Source organism: Python bivittatus, unplaced genomic scaffold (genome assembly GCF_059951505.1).
Source record: "Python bivittatus isolate LINGU-HERP-01145 unplaced genomic scaffold, Pbiv_v1 ctg000220_np1212, whole genome shotgun sequence".
NCBI lineage: Eukaryota > Metazoa > Chordata > Lepidosauria > Squamata > Pythonidae > Python > Python bivittatus.
The window spans coordinates 30,286,073-30,299,332 of record NW_028277048.1 but is presented as its reverse complement, the minus strand read 5'-3'; the positions used below and the strand labels follow the sequence as shown (position 1 = coordinate 30,299,332).

Here is a 13,260-nt window from a genome sequence, read left to right as displayed (position 1 = left end):
AATTGATTTTATAGCAGAACTTAATCTTAAAGCTTAAAAAATTAACAGGTTCTTTTAATTTCTCCAGAGGACATCTTCTTCATCATCGATGGAATCATACCTTACTTTCCTGTTTTTCCACTTTTGTTCAATTTCATTATCAGTGTATTAGCACAGAGTATTGCAAGGAAGGTCCGTGTTCAAGAACAGTGTAAAAACAGAACCTGATGGATTAAATTTATTTGCAGCTGATATGCTTATTTTTCTTCCAGATCCTACCAAAGATATTATTATTATAATATATAATATATTATTATTATATAATATATTATTATTATAATTACAGTTTGAATTGAATACCTTTACATGAGGTAGCTGGGGCTGATCACCCTCTGTCTACTTAACCCACCTCAAAGAGCTACTGCTGGCATAAAATGGAAGTCCCCATGTAGATGGCCTTGAGCCCCAGGAGAGGAGACAGGATAACAAATAAACAAGCAAATAAATAATACAAGAGCAGTCATTTTAATAATTTATTGATTAAGTTGATCAGCATTGATAAAACCAGCTTCAAGAAGCTACTAGATTATATTTTTCTCGGTGGATTTAGATATTATTGAGCAATTATTACAACAGATTGGCATCAGTTAAAGAAACTTAATTATGGTTGAAAGATTAAAAACGTATGTCATAGCAACAATCTTCCTTTATTATTGCTTGGTAAGATAGCCACACGCTTAAATGTCACTTCTTCCTAAAATTCTATTTCTGTTTAAAACTTCCAATTCACTTGCTTATTCATTGCTTTTACTCATTGCAAAATAATTCCTTTCTTAATTGATGTATAAAATTATACAGGATTAAAAAAATAGGATTGGGCAAATCATACTCTATAAATAAAAGCTTTACAGAGTTTTACATATACTAGATCTAAAACATTACTCGTTCCTTTAAAATTAAAATAATTTATATTATTCAAAACTCAAAATATATTGGAGCATTGGACTTTATATCAATTAGAACTATACTGTTCTACCCAAATATTTAAAAAACCATATCTACAAATACAATATCCTTATTTAACACTAATTTTTAATATTTTAAAAAAGTGGAAACAATTTATGAGTCCTGATTCTCCCCTTTTCTCCCATTCTTTGGTTTTAAATGTGGATTAATATTATCTTTATAAAGAATGAGAAGACAACTGATTTTATAGAATTAGAGATTTGAATATTGATGGGAAATCTTTTTCTGTTGACCATATCTTGTAGAAGGATTGGCTACAATTTGATATCAGATGAAACAATGCAGTAATTTCATTTGAAACTTAATGGGATCTCAAATCAAGAACATAACAATATTCACATGATTTAAAGTCAAAGGAGTCTCAACATCATACAGAACTCTTATGTCAACAGACTCTCCTGAAAGTCTTTTTAAAAAATATGAACAAAGGATTTCGGATTTGAACTGGATGCCTTATGGTAAAAAACACTTTTCAAAAAGGTATTGCGCAAATCCTCCAAAGTTTATAATAAAAATAATCAATAGATGGCGTCATACCACTTTAAAATTGTATTATTTTAATTTTTTAAGACTGAGTTAGATGGGTTCTAATTAAATTAATACATAGTAGTCTCTCTGATGGCAATCTCTACATTTATTCATTTCATTTGGCAGCTTTGAGGAAATTGGTGCTGAATTCTAGGATCACCTTTGTCCTTGGAATCTGCTCAGAGCCTTAACTTTTTCTGTATATTTTTCTATTGGAGGTTCTTCTAAGATGCTGCTGGGGATCTGAGTAGTCTTGTATTCTTCTTTTCTCTACCATTGGATGAAACGACTTAAAGTTAAAAACTATTTTTTACATTTCTCTTTTTTTCCCTTTGTAAATGGAAATTAAGTTTGATTCGCTATCTCTGGTGAGATTGATCATTCTCCCTACAAAGGAGGATGGGAACTGATTTTCCTAGTGACATGCTGCCCAACCAGAAGGTGACATTCCAGAATGCTTCCCCCTTTTCCTTGCCAGGAAGGCGCAAAGGCTGTGGGGTGGGATGCCAAGTACAGCAAAGGCATTCCACTGGAAATTTATTAGCAACAGCAAGAACTACCAAGCAGGTACGCCAGAACAGGAGAGAGAACTAGGGTATATAAACCCAGGTTTTCTGGAACAGGAGATTTGAGACCTCTAAAGCTTCACCCTACTGGCTCAGCTGCTATCATTGCAATGTGAAAATATATTTATTGTTTGTTAGCTGCCAGACTTACTATAACAAAACATTGGGATTTTTTGGAGGGTGGGGGATCAGTGGTATTTAAAAATGGGGAACAGCAAGGCTGAAATATTAAGAGGGTAGGATCCTTTAATTACAAATGGCTTTATTTAGGTGTTGTTATTGTTCTTCATTTTTAGCTATTGGCAAGTAATTCCTCATAAATTGCTCTATAAAATGTGCTTTTTCAATAGAAATATTGTATTGATTTTTTAAACTGTATCTCACCTTAACATTAGAAATAGACTTTTGAATTCTCTCAGGTTGTTTTTTCCCCTAACATTTGTTTCCCCCTTTCAAGATTATGCTTTTTGTTTTATGTACTGCTTATTTAAATTTAAAAAACCATCTCCCTGAAACCCTGATTCTCAGCAGATCATCTTTTACATGTTAAATGCTGACTCTAATTTACTTTATCCTTTAACTTGATGTCTCTCATGTACTGGGATTTGTACAAAGGAATTATTGTGTATTATCAGCACAAGATGTAAAGGAAAATAGAAATTTAGCCATAGGATAGTTTAGTAAAATCTTGAACTTCATTTAGAGTTATCAAATTTAAGATTTATGATTTTTATCTCTTCTCTTTACTTATCCAGTGTGCTTCCTGGCCACCAAAATCTTTGACTGAGATTGCAATCTTGTACATGCGTAAAGTAAATCACGTTCATCATAAATATGTGTAAGGCAGTTTGAAAAGTATATTTGGGGTAGTATGAGAATTATTTTACAAAAATACAGTGCTATAACTTGTTGGAATTAAAGCTACATTTTAAGCTTGCCCAAATTACCTTTTCTTACCTCCTCCACCCCCCAAACTAGAGTCTAGAAATGTGTGATGGCATTTTTCATGTTCAAACAAAAGGTTATTGGCTATTTTCCACGCAGCAGATAAGATTACAGTATAACAAGCATACATTTTAACACTTGCTTATCATAACTGCACTGGCAGAACCCCCATTAGTTTTCAGAGGATTCCAACAGCCTCAATTATTGAGCAAATTGCAGAAGACCAAAAGGTGTAACAGGGAGCAGAACCTGGGCTCTAGGCGGATTCTCCCAGAGCCATGTTGAACCTTCTCCCTACATGCCAGCGCTATATCCGAGGGGTTTCTGGCAAAGTGCTCCGAGATCATTTGGACACTCTTCACCTCCTACAACGTCCCAAGGTCACTGAAGCATTATGGCAAATTAAAATAGCCACTGTTTCCACAGCCACTGCCACACTTTGATTAGTCTGCAGCTCAATATGGAATATAGACGTCAGCACTGATGCTCTGCAGAGATCCCAGCATTCAAAAGATGCCAGTTGCTGTGGCTGACGCCAGCTTGAGTCAAACCCAGACTCTTTGGACATGCGAAATTCAGTCTGTTGAAACCATCTCATCTCAAACATTCCTCAAGAGGGCAGGTGCTGTTAAAGCTGAGTCTGTTCAGACCAATTTTTAAAAAGTGAATACATGTGCTTGGTTACATAACTAATGTATATCCCAGAATCTTGAAATTTGCCCATCCTTATGCTGACAGACTGCAAGAATTATCTTCATTCTCTTCAGCACTACAGTATAGCAAAATTTTGGATGGACAACCATTAGAACTGGCCCATTTCTTTCAATATAGGAAAGGTTTAGTTGAAGGGACTATTAGCATGTGTACCATTTTAGAACCTCAAATCAAAAGAAATTAATTTTTCCAACTAAAAAAACTTGATTCAAACATATTAAATCTCCATGGCTTGGTTTTACTATTTGTGAACTAGCCAGGGTAGGTAGCATCCCAAAGTTAATGGCCTAAAGCAGATTCACATTTATACAGCTGCCCATCTCACACAGTGATTCTGGGTGGCGTCATGTATGCAGCATCTATGTAGCAGAAAATACTGTATTTCTGATGTCACTCAATAGACATTCTTTTTAAAACTGTATTGAATGGCACATACCCAGAATGTTTTTATAGCTTTTTATTTCACAGACATGATGATACATTTACAAAGACATGGAAAACTGACATGATCACGTGGTGGAATGGCAAGACATCCTAGTGTCTGCTCCACTCCTTTGTAGTATCACTGCCCCAGATAACTAGTAAGCTAAGTGTATTAAGTGAAAAATCATGGAGATGAGCCATGCAGCAGAGATGTAGTGGAGCAGGTCTAATATTCCTCACCTTCCTCTTCACCCTCTCCTTCAATAGAATCCACACCCACTTCTTCATAATCCTTCTCCAGAGCAGCCATATCCTCCCGAGCCTCTGAGAATTCTCCTTCCTCCATCCCTTCCCCAACGTACCAGTGGACAAAGGCACGCTTGGCATACATCAGGTCAAACTTATGGTCCAGGCGGGCCCAGGCCTCAGCAATGGCTGTGGTGTTGCTCAGCATGCAGACGGCACGCTGCACCTTGGCCAGGTCGCCTCCGGGGACTACGGTGGGGGGTTGGTAGTTGATACCAACCTTGAAACCAGTGGGGCACCAGTCCACGAACTGGATGCTGCGTTTGGTCTTGATGGTGGCAATAGCAGCATTGACATCTTTGGGAACAACATCCCCACGGTACAACAGGCAGCAGGCCATGTATTTACCGTGACGAGGGTCGCATTTCACCATCTGATTAGCTGGCTCAAAGCAAGCATTAGTGATCTCTGCTACAGAAAGCTGTTCATGGTAGGCTTTTTCAGCAGAGATGACTGGGGCATAGGTAGCCAGAGGGAAGTGGATTCGGGGATAGGGCACCAGGTTGGTCTGGAATTCCGTCAGATCTACATTCAGGGCACCATCAAATCGCAGAGAAGCAGTGATGGAGGACACGATCTGGCTGATAAGGCGGTTGAGGTTGGTGTAGGTGGGGCGCTCAATGTCAAGGTTCCGTCGGCAAATGTCATAGATGGCTTCGTTGTCTACCATGAAGGCACAGTCGGAGTGCTCCAGGGTGGTGTGGGTGGTGAGGATGGAATTGTAGGGCTCAACGACAGCTGTGGACACTTGGGGAGCTGGGTAGATGGAGAACTCCAGCTTGGACTTCTTGCCATAGTCAACGGACAGGCGCTCCATCAGCAAGGAAGTAAAACCAGAGCCGGTTCCACCACCAAAGCTGTGGAAGACCAAAAAACCCTGGAGTCCTGTGCATTGGTCAGCCTGTTGGAAACAGCAAAAGAGATTTCATGCAGTAATTTCAGACATTTTTTTTTTTGGTATATCTCTGAATACATTAAATCAACGTAGACATGCCAGTTTGAAGACTATTATTTCCAAGTATAAGGTTATTAACACAGCCCAATTCAGGAGATTAATTAATGTTACTGCTTTCAGTGCAAACAGCTATACTTCAGAAGTTGTTTAGGTTACAAAAAACAATGCTTCTGTAATTATTCCTTATGGAGTGATTCTTCCTACTTTAATGATTCCAATTCATCAAGGTTCTGCTCAGGGGGTAAGCAGCAACAAAGCAGAGCTGGAAGACAGCTTATACCTCAATCTTTATACTCAGTGCAGATCCCCAGCAAATCCCAAGATGTCAGTACCTGTATGTTCTAAGTAATGAGTAGGAATGGTAGTAATCACATGTGAAATGGTTATTAAAAATTGTGCTATAAATAATAGCCCAATATTAAAGCATACAAGAAACAGCTAATCATACTAGTAAAGAGGCCAGATAATTAATCTAGGGAAAGCTATGAAAACAAAGCCTAAGCCAGCATCAAACAGGGATGTTCTGAATTTTTTTCATGTGTGATCAACTTTTATAAGGCTTCAAAAAAAAAAAAGTTATGGGCCTAGCAAAAGGATAACAAGGATTTCTACCCATCCAATCTGCTCCAGCGGGATGGGCACACTTTGGCTAAGGAATGCCAGGCGGCAGGACTCAGAAGGTGAGCCTTTTCTGCCATAGCACCTGCCCCACAGAACACTCTCTCTCTGGAGAACAAGGTAGCCCTGACTTCACAGCCTTTTGTAAGACCCAAGTGTATGAAGGGACCTGTCTCCTGCTTATGTTAACTGATGATTGTGATACTTTCCTCAGCTGCCATATATTTTAATTTTTTTAAGTGTTGTTGTAATTGTCTGTATTTTATTTTAATGTTGTTCACCACCCAGAGTCACTTGCTGAAATGGGTGGCTATACAAATTGATTAAAAGTATATATAAAATACCAAAACATAATTTTATCAAATGCTAAATTTAGTGACATTTTGCTGATTGTTTAGTAGCCAACACAGGACTATAACAACCCCCAAAGATTGATTCCAGCATGTTGGAGGGATCCTGAAATATACATGACCCTTACATGAAGTATACCAGACCCTTGTTACAAGAGTATCCCAAAAAGTGGCCAGAAAGTGACAACGTATTGTATCTCAACTATGGTGAGTCCAATTTCTTCAGTTCACTTAATAGGCTTTCAAAGCCAGGTTTTTGGGTTTCAGGTGCCAAGTTTAAAACTAATCAACAGAGAGTAGAAGGAGAAAAGTAAAGAGAGGATATTAAAGGATAAGAGCAGTTGCGGAGAGGAAGAGAGAAATAGAACATGGGAGAGCAGACACAATAGAAACAACAGGAGATATTGGCATGAGGAAGCAAAAGCCAGAAACAGATTAAAGGGATAAAAGGGAAGCAAAAGATAACATGCAGCATAATAACATATATGTTTAACTGCCACTTAGCAAAATTGGCCTCAAGTTACCCTTTCCTTTTAAATATCCTCAGCTTGGGATAACTGGCTCTTTAACATAAGCCTGAAAGGATGTCAGTTTCCAGAATATCAGATGCTACCTCTCAAAGTTTTTTTTCTTCTATCAAGATCACCCTAAATGTTCACTTATCCCCATTTCTAAGTTATTTACCAGTTTTCTAATCCTGTCAAGGACCAAGTCAATGATCTCTTTGCCAATGGTGTAATGCCCCCTGGCATAGTTGTTAGCAGCATCTTCTTTGCCAGTGATCAGTTGCTCAGGGTGGAAGAGCTGGCGGTAGGTTCCAGTGCGCACTTCATCTGCGGGGAAGATAAATGCCCCAAATTAAGATTTCTATATTCTTTTAATAAAAAAAATATAAGTATGGGAAAACACATAGGAATTGTCTCACTCACCAATCACAGTCGGCTCCAAATCCACAAACACAGCCCTGGGGACGTGCTTGCCAGCTCCGGTCTCACTGAAGAAGGTGTTGAAAGAGTCATCTCCTCCCCCAATGGTCTTGTCACTGGGCATCTGCCCGTCTGGCTGGATACCATGTTCAAGGCAGTAGAGCTCCCAGCAGGCATTGCCAATCTGGACACCAGCCTGGCCAACGTGGATGGAGATACACTCACGCTATAGCAAGGACAGAGAAACAGTGAAGATGTATATTTAATTGTTTTATCTTGTTAGGTTACATGTAGTTGCATTAATCAAATGCATTCCAGATAGCTTCAGATCCAGTGAGTAAATGGCACAGGGTGACCACTGTCAAACATTTTGAAATTTGCTTTCACTCTATCTTTCTCACTCAGAGCAACACATGTCTAGTTTAAATACTTTAAAATGTCAAGGTAGAACCTCCAAATTACATGCTAGACAATTCCCAAGAATGGGAGAAGATTATCAGTCTTGGCTTGTTGGCTTTCAGGACATCTGATTAGCCACTGTGGGAAACCAGAGGCTGGACTAAAAGTTCAGTTTACAGCACTGAAGAAGTACAATTCTAAGCTTCTATTTGTAAGCCCAATAAAATTCAAGAACTAAGACTTAGTCAGAGGGGAATTCTGTGGTCTATAAAAACATCATGACTGAGCTACTCCCTGTGCTCTCTGCTGCCACTCCCTGCGCTCTCTGCTGCCACTCCCTGCACCAGCAGTCACATCTCTTGCAAGCCATCAGGTGACTCAGAAAGCAAAAAGGATACAGTCAGCCTTCCACGTCTACAAAGCAGAGGAAGGCCAAACGGATTTATCCCCTAGCATTGACTTCCTTTGCGGAACATCTGCTGCTTGCTTGAATTATCTAAGGGCTTGCTCTAAATTCCTGTCACATGCTCTTCCTTCTACACTCCCTCCATCACAATCCATTTGTGTTCATTACACAGACCCAGCTCGTCCTGCTGAGCACCACCTGTCCTAACACATTCCTTTTAATCCTTGTTAAGAATCTTACACTCAACAGATGGCACAAAGATGTCTGGCTATTAAACTTTTTTAAATGTGAGGAGACTGGCTTCTAAAGAGACAGCAAAGCTGTTCAGATCTCAGAACTGTTACTAAACCCTTTTTATGACCACCAATAGTTGTTTCAGTCATGTACTTGAAACATATTTGCATCATACATTTCATTGATATGTTTATACTGACTTCTGTGTGCATTTTTCTGCAGGGGTTGCACTATGAAAGCACGTAAGCCTGATTTTTGTGTTAGGATTTGCAGTAGCACCCGCAGGACACCATGAAGGACTCCATCACACAATGATGCCATTACACAAATACCATCCTTACATACTTGAATCTGCAAGAAGTCTGATGTAAGTTGCAGCATTTGTGTGAAGTCATTATATACATTTCATAATTTGTGCCCCTCTGCAAATGCCTACGTGTGTTCAATTTGGAGACAATATGCAAAGAAAGCATGTATGATAGGAAGCATGAATTTGTACATTTAAGTTCCAAAGGATGATCAATTCAGAGCAATAGTGGATCACAGGGCACCTTAAAATACAAATCTGCCAACCATAGGTTAGCTTGCCAGTCAATGTGGTTAGTTTATACAGGGATACCACATTTGAACTGCAAAAATCATACTGTATAACCATTAGATTTGTTTGTGCTGCCATCTAGTGGTTGTCTTGATTCTTGCATTCCAAATATAGCAGCCCTGGTTTATGATTCAGCACACCATATCAATTCAAAAAGTGGGTTGAGTAAATCCCAGTTAAACACACAATATAAATACAGCCTCAAAACAAGGCTGTAATTGGGGGAAGAGATCCTGTTGATCAGTTTAAGCTTAAGTATCAGTTGGATTACTGCTACCATACCAGCCTCTCCACTGCATTGCAGTTTCCCTGCCTGAATGCTCAATGCAGCCACTCCCTTCTGTAGGGAGGACCTATTTAGTCTGCCCAATGGATTTCAGAGAGAAATTGGGGTTATTCTTGTGGCTTTGATGGTCTTAGTCACTTTCTGGAATTTGGGGGGGGTGCGATAGCCTTGGAGTAAACCATGCCTGCAAGGACTTTCACTGTCTAAGGATCTCAGAAAGTTCCCTAGTTCTCAGAGACACTCCAGGAGATAAAGCAGCAAAAGAGTATCTCTGGAGAAAATTGAAAAGCAAATCTGATCAAGCACAGGTAAGATCCATTATTAAGGACTACCTTGTGGTGATAAGGATGGCAAAGTGTTATTTTTCCCCACTTATTGCATCTGCAGATAGAAGGCCAGCAGTGCTACTCAAGGTGACCTGGTCCCTCCTAAGTAGGGCTGGGTCTGGAGAATATCTGCAGGACTGTTGTGAAGACTATCTGAAGCATTTGTCAGACAAAGTTGCTTGGATCTGCTGAGATGGACTCTGGCTCTCTAGGTCCTTTGGAGACGACTGAGGCAGAGTCTAGAGTAGTTACCTGAAGAGTTCAACCCTGTTGGTCTTGGGGAAATGAGCAGTCTTCAGGCTGTAAGTGGGGGCCGCCAGATTTATGTTAGATCCATGTCCCCCCCAGGTGGTTAAAGCCTCCCAGTAGATGTGTGTTTGGATTCAGGTTGTGGTGAATACATCCTTGAGAAATTGTATGGTTTCACTAGCTCTTAAAGAGATGCTGAGTCTGCTCCTCCCCAAGAAACCATCCCTGGATCTAATGCTTCTGGAGAATTTTTGTCCTATCCTCAAACTTCCCTTTTTAGGAAAGGTGATATGTTTGCAGCCCCAGAGGGTCCTGGAAGAAATGAATTATCTGGACCCTCTTTAGTCAGTTTTCAGACTGGAATACAGCACTGAGACAGCATTAATCATCTTTGCAGATGATCTGTGACAGAACTGCATGGGGGTGGTGTATCCATCCTGGCCCTCATGATCTCTCAGCAGAAATTGGTTTGGGAGGTTAAGAGTCGAAGACACCATGTTACAGCAGTTCTCCTTCCTTTAAGGCCAGTTCCAGGCAGTATTGGGAGGGAGAGATCTACTCACAGACCTCTGCTTTGCAGGGTTCCTCTCTCTGCTCCTATTTTTATTTGGTACCACTGGTTGAGCTCAGCCCGGGGTTAAGTATCATCAGTATGTTAGTTTTTAAGCCAGCCAATCAAGTGATGCCCTCAAAGTTCCTTCCAGTATCTGGAGGCTGTGGGATTCAGGGCCCTCTAGAGCTGTAGACTTTCCATTTTTAGCTCTGAAAGGGACAGCACTCCCCAAGTCAGAACTGGGGTGCAATTTGAGAGTCCTCCTAGACTCATAACCCCTGCCTGAAGAGGTGCCAGCCATGACCAAGAGTCTTTGAACAGATCCACCTTGTGTGCCAATTGCACCTGTTTCTGCAAGGAGGCCCTAATGACCCATGCCTTGACCACCTCTCACTTGAATTATTGCAATGTACTCTACATAGGGCCTCCCTTTAAGCAGCAAATGATCCAGAATGCAGCAGCACAGATCGTTATGGATGTACTGTGATATGTCTATCTAACACCATTATTTCATAAACTGCACTGGCTTCCAAGTGAGATTCAAACTATCACCCATAGAGCCCTTCAAGGCACAGGACCAGATTATTTGAGGGACTGTCTTGCTCTGATTGCATCTGCCCATTTCTTAAGATTCAGCAGAGCAGGTATGTTACATGTGTCTCCCATTAAACTGTGGCACCCAGGCACCCATCCCACACCACCATCCTCCCAAGATTCAGATGAACCCAACCCTGCTGGCCTTCTGTGAGGCTTTTAGAGAACTTGTATCATTTCCCACTGGGTTAAGAGGCTAGGTATGCCCGTCTGGAAAATTGGTTTACGATTCGAGTCGCATTTTGCGAGTCGGGCAGCTGTTCAAAGAACTGAATAAAAGCCGCAGGAGCGCGCTCGCGCAGCCCCCCCCCCCCCGCGCCAGTGCAGCTCCAGCGCCAACCTCGGGCGTGCGCAGGCGCGCGCTTTTTCTTGCCTCGAGGCAGGTCGGCGTCCCGCGCGGGAAAGTGTAACGGCCGGCGCGGGAGAAGCCAACGGAAATCGCCTTCCCCCGTCGTGAAGCGAGGCGGGCGCATCACGGCCGGCACATCCGCTCGAATGAAATATTTCGCAGTCGTCCAGGCTTACTATAGCCCAGGGCGATGTACTGGTTGAGTTATTGGGGTAGACTGGGAAGGACTGGATTCAGATCAGCCCTTAAGATGAAAAACTCACTGAGGGCTTTTTCGCGCTCTCTGAGCACAGGCGAGACATACAAATGTGATCTCTCCTAGCCTACTTCACGAGTTGTGGTGAGAAACAGTGAATCACTTTGTGTAAGTATCTTGACTAACAGCGCATGATCTGCATAGGCTGAAGACCGCAGCCTTTCTACGGGCTTCCACCAAGCTCTCAGTCGTCTCCTTCAAGACAACCGACCACGGGGCACCTCCCGCCATTTTTTAGGGCAGCCTTCTCCAACCGGCGCCCTCCAGATGCCTTGCATTACTGTAAATCCTCAGCTAGCTGCGCATCCGGAGGGCCCCCGGGCTGGGAAAGCTATTCCAGAACCTTCCCCACCTACCCCCGCCCTGCCCCTCCTCACAGCTCTGGGAACCCGGCTGACCACGTTCCCGCCCTTCCATTTCAAGCCATCGCAAGCGCACTAGAACCGCCTCCCGCACGTTCTCCTATCAGCCCGTTCCCCTGAGCGCCTTTCCAGTAATCGCCCGACACCCCACGTCACCTCTCTGTCCCGCTTAGGACAGAACACGACCTCCTTCCTAGGAGCTAGCAGCCTATGGTCTTTCCTCCCTCTCTCACTTATAATAGCATTTCGCAGCTCCTGTCACTTTCACCTGGAGGGCGCCAGGCTGGGGAAGGCTAGTAAGGGCGCCTCCCCCTCCCGCTCCCTCCTGGTCTTTGCCGGCTTTCCGAGAATTCCGCTCGGCCTCCGCGTTCTTTTCCCCTCCTCCTCCCCCGCATCACGTTCCGTCCCCCGCCCCTTCTGAGGTTCCCTTGGAACCGCATCGACTCTCCCCGGGTCTGTCTGTCTCTCCTCCTCCACTTACCATGATGCTGATGAAGAAGGAATGGCAAGAAACAGGAGAAGGGAATTAAATGGAAGCCTCTGATGTTACTTCTCCCGACAAGCTAAGAGTCGATGTAAGTAACAGAATGGAAGAGGAAGGGGCCGCCCCGCTGCTTTTATATCACATCTCCCTCTCAGGGCTGGATGGGGAAGCTGGCCTTACATGTATTTAGGATAATGAACTTATTTACGCGGCTGCCATTGGGCAAACCTTCACGTCCATCTATGAGCTCACAATCAGTGATTGGCTGAGGGCAATGACCCTCCTTTTGCTATGGGAAACGAGAATTTTTTGTGGGAGGGAGAAAAAAATTGCACAGCTGGGGAGGCGAACTAAATCCACTCTTCCTCTTTAACCAGGAAGCAGCCCAACACATTCTTAAGCGAAAGACAACATGTAACATTCAACTCAATTCCTTGCTTTGAAAAGCCTTGTAGGAACGGGCTAGAGTAGCTCAAGGATCAGGTATAAAAAAATCAGTTACTTAGGGAGATGAATCACTTGTTCCTTCCGCGTTGCAATTCTAACGTGGTAAAGATACACGTAATTCGTGAGGCAGAGGCAAAATCTAAGACATCATTCGTACAGGAAGAACTGTAGCGACATAAACCAGGCGAAGAATGCTCCCGTCGGAGTTCTTTGGATCATATTATATCCTCAAGGAGATAATCGTCACAAATTGATACTTCCTCCATTTAAGTCTGTCCCAAAGAAAAAAGATGTCCGGTATAATTTTGCTGACATTTAAAGTACAGATACATGTATTCATATAACATTTGGATTCAAATTTAAAGCAGAGAAAAAAACCAA

At 42.1% G+C, this 13,260-nt stretch overlaps 1 protein-coding gene across 1 annotated transcript; it reads right to left on the bottom strand.

Moving 5' to 3' along the window:
- Positions 1-4,200: 4,200 nt before the first annotated feature.
- On the bottom strand, positions 4,201-12,590 carry TUBA1B (tubulin alpha 1b). The gene is made up of 4 exons (XM_088138230.1): positions 12,430-12,590; positions 7,340-7,562; positions 7,095-7,243; positions 4,201-5,388 (listed from the first exon to the last, which is right to left on the bottom strand). Exons 1-4 carry the CDS (start codon positions 12,430-12,432, stop codon positions 4,408-4,410), a joined length of 1,356 nt encoding a protein of 451 aa, XP_087994356.1. The 5' UTR covers positions 12,433-12,590; the 3' UTR covers positions 4,201-4,407.
- Between the last annotated feature and the right edge of the window lie 670 nt (positions 12,591-13,260).

Excerpts from the sequence above, each read along its gene's own strand:
- TUBA1B (XM_088138230.1), bottom strand. Across the intron at positions 7,244-7,339 it reads TTTGGAGCCGACTGTGATTG|ATGAAGTGCGCACTGGAACC; the intron begins GTGAGTGAGACA and ends TCTTCCCCGCAG. Across the intron at positions 5,389-7,094 it reads TTGACAGGATTAGAAAACTG|GCTGACCAATGCACAGGACT; the intron begins GTAAATAACTTA and ends TGTTTCCAACAG.